The sequence below is a fragment of the Penicillium pulvis genome (assembly GCF_028828015.1).
Source record: "Penicillium pulvis strain IBT 33274 chromosome Unknown contig_10_segment0_segment0, whole genome shotgun sequence".
NCBI lineage: Eukaryota > Fungi > Ascomycota > Eurotiomycetes > Eurotiales > Aspergillaceae > Penicillium > Penicillium pulvis.
In genome coordinates, this window is record NW_026643071.1 from 1259959 (window position 1) to 1272197 (window position 12239).

Consider the following 12239-nt stretch of genomic DNA (forward strand, 5'->3'; position numbering starts at 1 on the left):
GTGCTTGCAGGTGGAATTTCACCTGTAAGCGCCGACAGGTAAAGGGTTATGCATGACACGTAGCACCTATGAAGGTTGCAGCCAGAAATCAGCCAGGCGACTCTGGTTGGCTTGATGTCTAACCGCCTAATTACCACAAGGGTTTCAGCTCTCACAACTTTCGAAAGACCCTAATCTGAGTAGACCTCTCCTGCGACGCACACGAATGAGTCAGAGCTCAGCGCCACGCTACGCCCCGGAGATCTACTCCACAATGTGGCATATGGACTGAGGCAGTGCAGAGCTTGAAGCAGGGCCAGAAACGAAGGAGATCTACGAAAAAGCGTTCAAAATCCTTTCCAAAAAAGTTCGGATTTAAGCCGGACTCTTTTGGAACACGAGGCTTCAAGTACTTTCACGGTCAACATGTTGATACCATTCCAGTTCAAATACAACTTCCCTTTCGCGTTCTAGTGCCATGATCTCTCGCAACGTAACCTCCTCCCCACCTAATTCCTACGCTTGAAAGTCAACTCCATAGGTGCCGCAACCAAAGTGAATGCGTCGCGCTTCCCATTCCAGAAAGATGTCTCACTAAATCCAGACACGAAAGAAACGTCATACCGAGTCAAAATCTCGGCAGTCACTCGGCGAATCTCCATCAATGCGAGCTGTTTCCCAACGCAAACGTATGGACCTAAAGTATATTAGTACTTGGTGCGTACGACATGGTATGAGACGTACCGGCTCCGAACGGAATGAATACCGAAGCATCTTTCACAAGCTCGGGTTTCGTCGTCCATCTCTCTGGCCTGAACTCGTTCGGATACTCAAATGCCCTATCATCTGTGTAGTTCATATCAAAGATCAGCGATGAAACTGAGATAAGTGTTACCCGGATGGCAATACCTCTGAATAATGCATGCATAGGCACTGCGACCATAACATCGCCAGGGATGTATGTCTCGCCTATCTGAAGACCTTCGGGGGAGTTTGTCTCTGTAATCCAGAGGGAATTACAGGGTGCATGCGAAGAGTTTCATTGATGATAGCATCAAGAAACTTCAGGCCTGTCAATTGGTCTGTGGATATGTTCGGTAGCGCATCTAATTCTGATTGAAGTGATTTTTGTAGTTGAGGGTCCTTTACCAGCTCAAAGAACAAATTCGTCAAAGTCGCTGCGGTTGTATCGCTAATGCAAGCAGTTAGCCTCGCGAACTAAAATGGGCCCTCCACAGCTCTATACCTTCCAGCCACGCTGATGAGGTACGTGTCTCCGTGTAGGTTATGATGGTCCTGCTCGGTCTTAGCGCCTTGCTCAAATGACTTCAGAAGCCATGAGAAGACATCTGGGCGACTTGGAGGGTTCTAAGAGTATCAAATCATCAGAGTTTTTTTGTTTTTAATCTCTGTGTATATTTTCACAGGCTTACCTTGATACGATTTTGGACATTATTATCAAGCCACCCCCAAAATTTGAGGTAATCGGCATTGATTCCAGGAATGCGCTTGAAGAACGGGAACAGCCACATCAAATGGCTGAACAGCCCAATCATTTTCATGTCGGCATGCAATTGGTTAAGGAAGTACTTGTCCTCGTTATCTGCGAGCATGTCAAAAGACCGTCCGAATGAAAGATCCCCCATCACGTCGATCGAATAGAGGTTGAACCATTTGGTCATGTTCATCGGTTCGTTCAGTCCCTTTTCAATGGCCTGCATCAGTTGGGCGGTATAGTGGACCACGCGGGGCTCATAATCACGTAATGCTGTCCGCAAAGATTCGTTAGTATGTCGGTCGCATTCGCGCTTGGTCGGTGTTACCTTGTGAGCTAAACCCTTGATCCCAGGTCTTTCGCCGGCGTGCATGAGATGCCTTATCTCGGTCAGTTTGAAGTGAAACTCGAGGCTCAATGCAATTGTACCACGGTCCTTTCTGAGTCTTCGCTTGAGAGCTGTAAATTAGCTTGACGGCGGCCGGGTCAGAGATGGAGAGTTCCGTAGGGCCTTGTTTGCGAGAGTCAGCGACTTTCAACGATGACACATATGTGATACTGACCAATCCGCACATAATCACCATATCTCTTATGAAGCTTTTGTGTCTCCTCGTACAAACGAAAGTTCTTGGCCGATAAAAAAGTGACATAGAAGTTTGAAAGTCGCGCAAGGAACGGCCCAGGGAATTTATTCAGTCGATGTAATGCGCCTCGGTAGAAGGCCATACTACTATAGACTCCCAATAAATGATATGCGACGAGCCTCAAAGACCAATTTGGGGTGGTTGGGATGTCACTCTTCTCCAAAATGCCGAGGTACTCCACGCTAATCAATATTGCCGATATAATGGCGTAGTTAATCACGACAGCTGGTGCCTTCGTGTCCCACTCTCCGTGGCGGTATAGCAGAGCATGGATACTAACGCCTGTTAGGCCAGCAATGACCGGCAGCGCCTCAAAGGATTTTAACAACATGGTTGTAGACAAATCAATTTTAGGGTCAGTGTGGGAGGGACTAACAAGTCAAATACCCCAGCACACCCCAGCTAGCATTCCCCTCATTTGCGACACTCATGCAGGTCGGTTTATCCATGCTGCAGTGTGACATGTCTCCTCCAATCAAAATCAGTCTAATGAAAATTGCGGGGTATACCTTCATGAAGTGGACTTTTTTAGCGACAACGAGGTTTTTTATCAAAAGAATGTGCCTCCCTGAAAAGGCAAGAATAGTAGCATACTCATCAATTTCTTCGGAAACGAACATCTGGATTTCGATCTACCCTTTCGTTGAATTTCTTAACCCACTCGTACCCCTGAATGAAACTCATGTCCATTGTCTCGCACTATCTCACAAATGGGCGACTCAAGCATGAGTGAAAAGTGAGGCTCAACAAATTAAATGGTATAAGTTTCGGCACAGGAATCCATTGACTGTTCCTGGTTTTCAGCGCTTCAGCATCACCAACCTAATCCTTCGCTCACTTCAGTCTGTTGAGCCGCTCTCCCGAAAGTCGCCTCGGCCATCGTATTTCGCCGTTGGCTTGTCGCAAACCAAAGGGCCCTCCAATGCCTCGGCTTTTCCATGTTTCCTCCAGCAGTGGCTTCTTGTTGTGCAATTGGAAGATACATTTTTACTGCACTTTTCTTCCTCCGTGCGTGGGCAGGGATGTTTCTTGTGTCTTTCCTTATCAGGAACACCAGGATCTTCCTTTCGTCCCGCAGTTGCCACTTTCTTTCCAGTAGCAAGGATAAGTTGTCTCTTCACAAGTCAACGACCAGAACCGCGAGCACACTTGCATGGACAGAGATTAGGTATAAATACCCTGCTAAAGTTTTCAGGCTTGATAAGTCATCGCCTATCACTTTTGGCTCAGAATTGCCCCGTGCCTCGTAGTGATCGATCCTTGTTAGTATATTAGTCCAACTACTGACCTATACTGTAGCCCAGTCACGCCGTGATGTAGTCTTTGGGTCGGCTTCTTCATGTAAGATCAGAGTCAAGTATTGTCTTCGAGCATCCCACTATAGCCTGACCTATTTTGGGTGCAACCTCAGCAGAGATCTTTCTCGCTGGGCCCTTAGTTCGCATGTTGCACCATGAAGTAAGCCTAGCAAAGCGTCATTGGGCTGTGTATATAACTCCGGACGTGCTTCAGCACAACGGCCTGAGCCCACTGTTGACCAATTAGCCTGTTGAGTTGTCTAAAACATCACTGAGTTGATCACTATACCTTTCTTCCCAAAATAAAAATATAAATAGGGAAGTGCTTAACGTCTGCCTTAACCTGAAGAAAGCATCGTCCTCGACGTGCGAAGTATTGTGTGTGCTGACTGCGAACAGTATTAAAAGCAAAGTAATGGACCCGCTGAAAGTCATTGGTCCGAGCAACGGTATGCCACATCTCTTACTGATAGAAGCGAATTGTTGGCATACCGCAAAGTCTCTCATCCCGAAGGCAAATGAGATGCGATTTCTTGTGGTCAGGGTCGCCATAGCAGAGGGAGACACCGAACGTGTAAGCCGACGGTAGGTCCAGGAGTGGCGCGAGTAACGCGGGCAACGATGTTGAAGATTACCAGTTTGCCGCCATTCATCGAGGGTAGATAAGGAATCCCTGACGCAGAGAATAGTGCCACCAAGCATGATAGGTGAGGGAGGTATGGAAAGCTAGAAGCATAGGATTAGCCCGCGAGGCTTTCGATCGACTGGAGCAAGTTGGTGGAGGGGCCCCCACCCAGCGGGCCAAGTGCGGTATACTAGCGAAAAATATATTATCCGCGGTAAAGACGTTAGAAAAGTGGCACGGCGAGGTTCTTAAGCGCGTTGTATACAATGCCGGTTGGTTTGTGGGTCTCGTTCTGATTCATCAAAGCGAACGAGCGACGTGACCTCATTTCTGTCACAGCTGAAAATGTATACGTCTGCCGTGAATGAGCGTCAGATGCGCTTAATCGCGTCTCTGGCGAGGTCGTCTGGTAGGGTGTTTGAGCCTTTCTGTTAGTCGGAGAATACCTTTGCCATATTCATAGCATTCTAAATGTTGTTTTGTCAGCCGGACCGGCCCAACTCCATAGCCGTGGTTGTTCATTACTGACCACTTCCTCCACATCTCAGTGTAAAATGAAAATGACACCATTGATTGAGCTACCAGCCACATGGCGGGTTGATAATCGAGTATTGGAACCTGGGCCTCTTTTCTCATCCAATTCCGTGATTTCGAGGCCTAAGTCGCATGAAACTCTACCTCCATCGAGCAATTGGAGGCAGCTAGAAAGATGCAGAGAGTCAGAAAACCAAAATCAAAGGTCAACCCAAGCTCACTTAGACTTACTTCTTGCTTCGCGCGCAGCACTTTTCATATCCATGAAAGTGTGCTATTTCACTGAACCCTTTTTTCTGGTTTCTCTTCTTCGTAAGAATCGCACAACCCATAATTCGAGTTCCAGTCTCAAATCCGCGCACATACTGGCAATCTTCCATTCTGTAGGACTGCATTTGAAGGCCAACACATTTCATCAAGCTCTCCCACTCATCAGAGAGGCAGCCCGTTCCTATCATGAGGCTAGAATTTCGCAAGGCAATCAGCGGCGCTCGCTGTTTGAGTGAAAACAGCAGTATTGATGTCCCCTTTCTGGTTGTAGACTGAGTTTATTCCATAGGGTTTCTTGTCCTTTTCATAAGAGAATTACAGGTCAGAAAACCGTTGATAGCCTTACTTGTCATCCCTAATTCAATCATTCGGTAGCTCATCATGGCGAATCCTAGTCATTTCTCTCACTGAAACCCAAGTCAGCATTGCACTTCAAGTTATTATTTGGAAGGTCTGGCGTGTAAGTAAATGACAAATGAAACTCACATGACTTTCGCCCGGACACTTCTTGTCTTAGCTCGCATGTAAGTCTCTGCTTCATTCTCGATTCACTTTGATGATGTGGTTGTATTTCCCCACCAGTTTGGCTGCCGGGGAAAGTTGACCTTGGGAGATGGTAGAGAAGCAAAGAAGAAAGAGCAAGATATTTCTCTTTATATATCCATGGATGTTTCGGTGCGCTGCTGCCTAGATTTTCAACTTGCTGCACATGGGGAGGATAACGATGTCAAGTATGTGGTAGCATGTTTAGTTGTAGAGGAAAATATTTTCTGAAGATGAGGCAATATGTTTTCTGAGCAGTGGCATACAACTGGAGTACCTTAAACACGTGACCTGTTTCTTTGTTGGCAGCGTCAATGACATCGCAGGTGTGGCTTCTTTATTTCAAGGCCATGACTACGCTAAGATCCGAAGGCTTTGATGCGAAGCTACCAAATGGTATCTCAGATTACTTCTGCTACAAATCTCACAAAACTCTCATTGGATCTCAACATAGGGAGACTCCACCTGATGTGAGATGCCATTCAACGAAGTGGAAAGTGGGTATTCGGACTTGAACGACGCAGCCTGTGCAACTCAAGGCCCATGAGGCTCTTGACGATGGTTGTTAGTTATCTGCTACGTAATAGGACGATAAGGCGAAACTTAGCGTGACTTAGCGTTGTTATGGTGGGAGCTAACACGCGTCATCTAAGCCTCGCCGAGGTGATCCCGATCGCAGCCGCACCTTCCTAAATTCTGCCTTGTAGTCTCGAATATATAAAGGAAGTCGCAACAATAATATATGGTCGCTTCATGTTCGATAGTCATACAGGTTTCTCCAAGGTCGATTTCTTGTCACGCATTCGCCGTCTCGGAAAATCTCCCTCCTAGCGCTCAAAATGGATATTTTGCCTAGCGTCGCTGGTATCGACGGTGACACAGCTATTCTGGTACTTCTGTACATGCTGGTCTTGATGATCGGCGCCGTCTTTACTGCTCTAATATCTGGTTTACTTTTCCTCTGCCTCGTGTCGGTGATAGGTGCTTTTACATTCTTCGGCATCGACCTCTGCAAAAACCTGGAGGAGTTTTTCGACCAAAGAAACCAAAAATGGCTCGCCACAGGCGCAAATTCAATGGCCAAGGCCGTTTGCGGGGAGGATGAAAAACAGAAACAAGTTACTTTCCTCAATAAAAAGAAAGCCCTGCTCCAAGAGGGACGAGTTCTGGCGCAACGGGACGTTTATCAGACTGAGGAGATCAAAGATCTAGAGGAGATTGAAGATCTTGGCAAAAAGCCGATACCTTCCCAGCAAGAAAAACTCGAAAAGCACCGACAAGAGTCAAAAGAGGCATCGGATTTGCTGTTCAAGAATTGGCGACAGTACAAAGATCTCTTGCACGAATGTCCAGGTGGTGCCTGGATCCGCGAGGACGAGAGAAATCAGTCTAGCCGGCAGACCTCCCAAGAAGAGAAAACGGCATGCAAATATCGAAAAGGTTGTTGCGCGTTCAGTTGTGGTTGTTGTGAGAAGAATCGAGCTGTCACTGGAAACCAAAGAGAAAGACCTGATATGTATTTCTACTCGCATTGCACGTCAGAGTGCTCATGCTGTTTTCGCCGAGAGTCCCGTATATTTGGTTGTGAAGAATAGGGCTCGTGATGGAGGTTTTACTTGTACAGACTTCGTTGGTGGAAGACTTTTCCGATGAATCCGATGACTATCGTTTGTTTGTTATCTTTTGCTGGATTCACGTGCATCCTAAAGATACAAAGGCGTAAACTCACTTTACTGGTATTTTTGCTAGTACTACTGCGCCACAGAGTCGAGATCTGTGCGCCTTTCAAGTGACCTCTTCACTAGCGCAGCTCATGACTCGGACAAGCTCTCGGGATCTTCGGGAGACTTGAGGTTTTGAGGCTTATCTCGTAGCCTAAAGCAAGGGTCTTGCTGTGGATACATTCTCATTCAACCGGGCCAAGAAATCCTGACAACTATTGTCAAGCTTCAAGCTCAGTGGACCTACAGTAGGTAAAGAACTAATAATCAAGGTCTTAAATTGATTTGCTACTGTATAGTACATTTATTTATCTATTTTCAACCGGCGTCATCTTCTCATTCATCATCTGTTGTCTTTGAAGCGCTACTTAATATACAGCATTTCAGACGAGTTGAATTATTTAAGGATGTTTGAACTTTTCATGGGCCCCGCAAGTAGCTGAAAAGAACCCCACAGAACTGGATAATCGGTGCTTTCCTTACCGGGAGCTGTGGAAAGATTGTGATTCGTGAGTACCTAAGTGGGGTCGATCGGCTCGCATATTCTTATCTTGGCACGAAACCAGCTACGACCGCAGAGATCTGTTTTGTACGGGCCGTGCCGGGAAGTACCTTGGGAAATGAAGACCTTGGATCCACTTGGGTATATTTGTTCGACCTATTGAGCACACACTGATATTCTAATTGAACATGATATCCAGGGGAGAGGGATGTACTTCGGACCGCGGCAATATAGGCCCACATGCACTAATTGAGATCGCGTGGCTGATGAGCGGGGTCCCGAGGGGAAACAACAACAATAGACGAGCAGAAATACAAATAAGAGTATTTCAATCAATCACTTTGTTTCCTTTCCACAAATCCAAACACCACTACAAAAATGACATCCACAACCGCAATTGTATCTCACGAGCCTAAAGAGCTCATGAAATGGGAATGGTCCCTTGAAGAAGTCACCCTCACTGCCCCAGGCGACGATGAAATTTTAATAGAAATGTACGCCTCGGGGATCTGCCACACAGATATTCTACTCTCCTCCGTTCCCGCCGGCACACTTGGTGTTCAATACCCCAAAGTTGTCGGACATGAAGGTATCTTTAATACTCACTCTGAATCCTACCCCGCAACTATCCAAACCCTGGAATACGTCACTAACACGCAGCATAGGGGCCGGAATTGCCCGTGCAGTGGGCAAGAATGTTCAATCTGTCAGCGTAGGAGATCCTGTACTCCTATCATTCAGCTCTTGCTCTGCATGTATTCAATGTCAGGAATCTCACCCCGCATACTGCGATACATTCGCATATCGAAATTACGTCGGACACGACAAATCAATGTCCATGGATCCTGAGAAGAAGATTTGGTCCCAGTTCTTTGGACAATCTAGTTTTGCCAAACATAGCATTGTCAACAAATCTAGTGTTGTCAATGCTAAGGATCTCATCAATGATCTGGATGAGTTGAAGCTGTTTGCCCCATTGGGCTGCGGGTTCCAGACGGGTATGGGTGTTATTCAGAATATCACTATGGCTATGCCAAACGATACTGTGCTGGTTACTGGTCTTGGGGCTGTGGGGATGGGGTCTGTGTTAGTAAGTCTCCCCTACTGCCTATTATATAACCGAAGATGGAATGTACTGATATCGGAATAGACCGCTGGCATCGTGGAATGCAAGACCATTATCGCAGTTGATCGCGTCAAGTCTCGACTGGATCTTGCGAAGCAGCTCGGTGCTACGTATACGATTGATACGAGCGAAGTGGGCTTCACGACGCTAGACGAAGCTGTTCGGAAATTTGTTTCTACCGGAGTATCAATTGCTATTGATACTACCGGCGTACCAACGATAATTGAACAGTGTGTTCAGGCTACGCGCGCTCGTGGTAAAATGGTAATTGTTGGCTCGCCGCCAATGGGCTGGGAACTGAAGGTTCGAGCTGGACAACATCTAAACGTGAGTCTTGACCGTGAATACCGGCTGGAGATAATTCTGATGTTTATGGATATGTTCTAGAGTGGTCGAGCTATTATGGGATGTGTTCTGGGCGACTGTAATGCTCAAATTGTGAGTTTTACTGATACATCGAGAAACTAACAAAGTATCTTACTGATCTGGATTCAGGCCATTCCACAGCTTATTAAATGGTACCGTGAAGGGAAATTTCCCCTTGAGCCCTTTATTCGCTATTTCGATGTGAGTAGATTCAATGTTTTTGATATCTATATGTTAACGGAGTAATTAGGCCACGGACTACGATATTGCTGTCCACAAATTGGAAAGCGGGGAGGTTATCAAGCCAGTCTTAGTATGGAAGCACTAGGCACAATATTTGATGAATAGTAGCAAATAGGAAATCAAGATTTATGGTTCAACTTTAACTTACCAATAACACTAAATTCGTGCAGGGCGAGAACCAAATTAATAAACTAAATGATGTTTTCATAATATAGATGAGAACGGGCTACAGAAAATGGGGAAAATTGGACTTTTCAACAAGAGGGTTCACAGTAATAACCTGTTCCAAGATCTCACTAGATCAAAAAAGGTACACTATTTCATGCTTAATGGCAGACAAATATACTCATTCCAGTCTCCTAAACGCTCTGCGTGCGGCTACCACCCCGAGCAGTAGTGGTAGAAGAAGAACCAGGAGGAGAACCACCGCCACCACCGCCACCACCTCCAGAGCTGGAGCTATCATTCTCAACGCCACCCTCCTCAGTATAGTAAGCAGCAGGAGTAATATCGGTACTCTCAGTAGAATCAATACCAACGGTGATCCAAGCAAAGACACCATCAGATATATCATCACCAAGCAAGACGTACTCCATGAACGGATCAATGGTATCAGCCTCCTCGGATAGGATGCTGTCATTGGCGTTTGTGGTTATATCCTGAGTGTTGGTGGAGTAGGGAGATGTGGCCTCGACTTCAGTAATGAGGTCTTGGTCGAAGAAGAGCTGGCCAACGTGCGAGGAGTGAGCGGTGTAGAGGCCAGAGAGGGTATCGTTTGCGAGGACGGTGTCGTTTGAGGAGTGGGTGAGCACTGAGTACATTAGTTAGACTGAGTTTCACTGCTATGGATGTGTATGGGGAGTTGTGAGGGAATTTTTCGTGTCTTACCGTGGATGTGGGTGGCACGGCTGGTGTAGTGGCCCGGGAAAATAGACTCGAACTGCACGACTCCATCGCTGTTGCTGGCCTGGATACCGCGGAGGAAAGTGGCGTCAAGGTTGGTTGCGTCGGATGAGTCGCCGTTTCCGCTGGCCTGGATGCCGGAGTAGACACCCTGTTGGGTTTCGGATTAGAATCGAGTAGACATTTCAAATGAGAAGAACACATGGGACTTACGGTAGCGTTGCAGTGCCAAAGGTCCATGTAGACGTTGGGCAACGGCTCGCAGGTATTGGTGTCGAGGACCTGGATGTCCATGTACAGTGGGACACCCTCTTGGTCCTCGACGAGGTTCTCACGGATCAACTCGCCGGAGACATCTAGGGGTCATTAGCCCTGGTTCGATTGGCCGAATTGCGATCAATACTTACAGTAAGGACCCTGAGTGACATCCGGTCCCAAAATGCAGGTAGCTTCGGATCCAAACAGAACGCTGGCATCAGTTGACATGTCGACGTTAGTCAAGTTCGACTTGTGCGAGGTGTTCACGACAGTGTCAAGATCGCGGGCCTTGAGAAACCGAGACTCTGTGAAACAATTAGATTTGCACTATCGTCTCATTTTTTCTGAAAGACTTACCGTTCTTGAGACCGCGACGGCGACGAATATGCTTAACAGCATGCTCGCGACGAGCGACATTCTTGCTCTCGAGACCACGAGCCTTGAGCTTCGAGGCACATTGAGAGAGGCTGCGAGTCTGAATGCTGGAGCTCTTCAAGAAGGCAGCGCGCTCAGCAGCTTCAGCCTTGACATTGTGGCCAGGGTGAGCGGAAACAAGACCAGCTAGACCGACCAGGCCGACGGTAAGAGCAGAGGTGAGTTGCACCATGATGACTTATATAGTCAAGACACTGGAATGAAATGGAGAGAATTGCAGCGATAATAATCGGATTTAGATGTCGCCCTCCATCCTTTTATACCACGAAAGTCGTCCTCTCTTGGGGTACCCAGTTGATTTGCCCATACCCCAACAGGGTGATGATACATCAAACAAGACTAGGGGACGCTGACGAAAGGTATGGAGCCACCATTCCCATAACACACGAATCAGAGTCTCAATATTTCTCATCTCAAAGGTACCGAGTCCCTAATTCATGTACCGGGCCCGCAGTGGATCACCAATCGTGGTCTGGGGAGACCCAGAAGCCGGATAATGAGCCAAAACGGTACATGGTAAGCCGATCATATGTCTCGGTATTGGGCCAGGAAGCAACTCCCGGGATTAGTACTTTGAGAATTCTAGCCTCGGATGATCCGTGATGGATCAGTCCGCCGATCATGGGTCCACAGGGGGTTAAGCCAAGAACAAGTTGACGAGTCATGCAGCGCACGTCCTCAATGGAGGGCTTTAAGGAAACGCTGATCCAAGTTTATTTGGATGAATGGGTTCGGCATGTGGAGGATTGCTGTGTTGATCTGCAGTGATGACGAGTCTTTGAATATCAATTGGTGGTTTTGGGGTCTGAGATATTCCAGATGCAATATCAGTGGCTCAGTTTGGTATAGTATGTTTCCAGATTGGTCAAGGGGTTGGATAAAGTCGATCCTTGTTATTAATTCGCGCCTTCTGATATGCGAGTTATTCTTGCTGCATGCGCATCACGGTGTTAATATGCTAGGCCCTGTTTTAGGGTCTGGTCCCTGATGGCGTATTCGCCGCGGAGCATACAGAAGCATACGTACCCCTTCTTGGCAACCCGTTGGCAGGATGGCATCATGCCGGGAAATATCCCTCCACCAAAAAAGCCTGACGGGCGCATTTAATGTTGTGAATGCCAAGCAGCTTACAGGGGTAGGAAGGATTTGATTCGCAATCAAAGTCAATTTAGGCACGTGTCGCCAGTGTGTGATGCCATGTGTGGCGGTAAAATGTCGGAAGTGTATAGTGATGCCAAGGCTGCGGAAGGGCTTGGCATTCGCGTTGGAACGCTTGCTTGAGGGCATTGCGATTCTT

General features: G+C 47.1%; 4 protein-coding genes across 4 annotated transcripts; 2 read left to right on the top strand and 2 right to left on the bottom strand.

The window, feature by feature from the left end:
* Window positions 1–488: 488 nt before the first annotated feature.
* Window positions 489–2449, bottom strand: N7503_000507 (cytochrome P450; the record flags this gene model as incomplete). The annotated part of the gene is made up of 7 exons (XM_057060068.1): window positions 489–676; window positions 724–952; window positions 1000–1171; window positions 1226–1347; window positions 1413–1747; window positions 1803–1985; window positions 2038–2449. 7 exons carry the CDS (start codon window positions 2447–2449, stop codon window positions 489–491), a joined length of 1641 nt encoding a protein of 546 aa, XP_056926991.1.
* A 3778-nt stretch (window positions 2450–6227) lies between these two features.
* N7503_000508 (uncharacterized protein) lies at window positions 6228–7041 on the top strand (the record flags this gene model as incomplete). The annotated part of the gene is given in 2 exon segments (XM_057060069.1): window positions 6228–6828; window positions 6845–7041. 2 exon segments carry the CDS (start codon window positions 6228–6230, stop codon window positions 7039–7041), a joined length of 798 nt encoding a protein of 265 aa, XP_056926992.1.
* Window positions 7042–7989: 948 nt separating this feature from the next.
* N7503_000509 (NAD(P)-dependent alcohol dehydrogenase) lies at window positions 7990–9431 on the top strand (the record flags this gene model as incomplete). The annotated part of the gene is made up of 6 exons (XM_057060070.1): window positions 7990–8200; window positions 8277–8701; window positions 8762–9064; window positions 9125–9175; window positions 9233–9304; window positions 9354–9431. The coding sequence occupies 6 exons, from the start codon at window positions 7990–7992 to the stop codon at window positions 9429–9431; spliced, it is 1140 nt and encodes a 379-aa protein (XP_056926993.1).
* Window positions 9432–9705: 274 nt separating this feature from the next.
* N7503_000510 (intradiol ring-cleavage dioxygenase) lies at window positions 9706–11114 on the bottom strand (the record flags this gene model as incomplete). Its single annotated transcript, XM_057060071.1, has 5 exons — window positions 9706–10157; window positions 10235–10400; window positions 10463–10605; window positions 10657–10812; window positions 10865–11114. 5 exons carry the CDS (start codon window positions 11112–11114, stop codon window positions 9706–9708), a joined length of 1167 nt encoding a protein of 388 aa, XP_056926994.1.
* Window positions 11115–12239: the final 1125 nt, after the last annotated feature.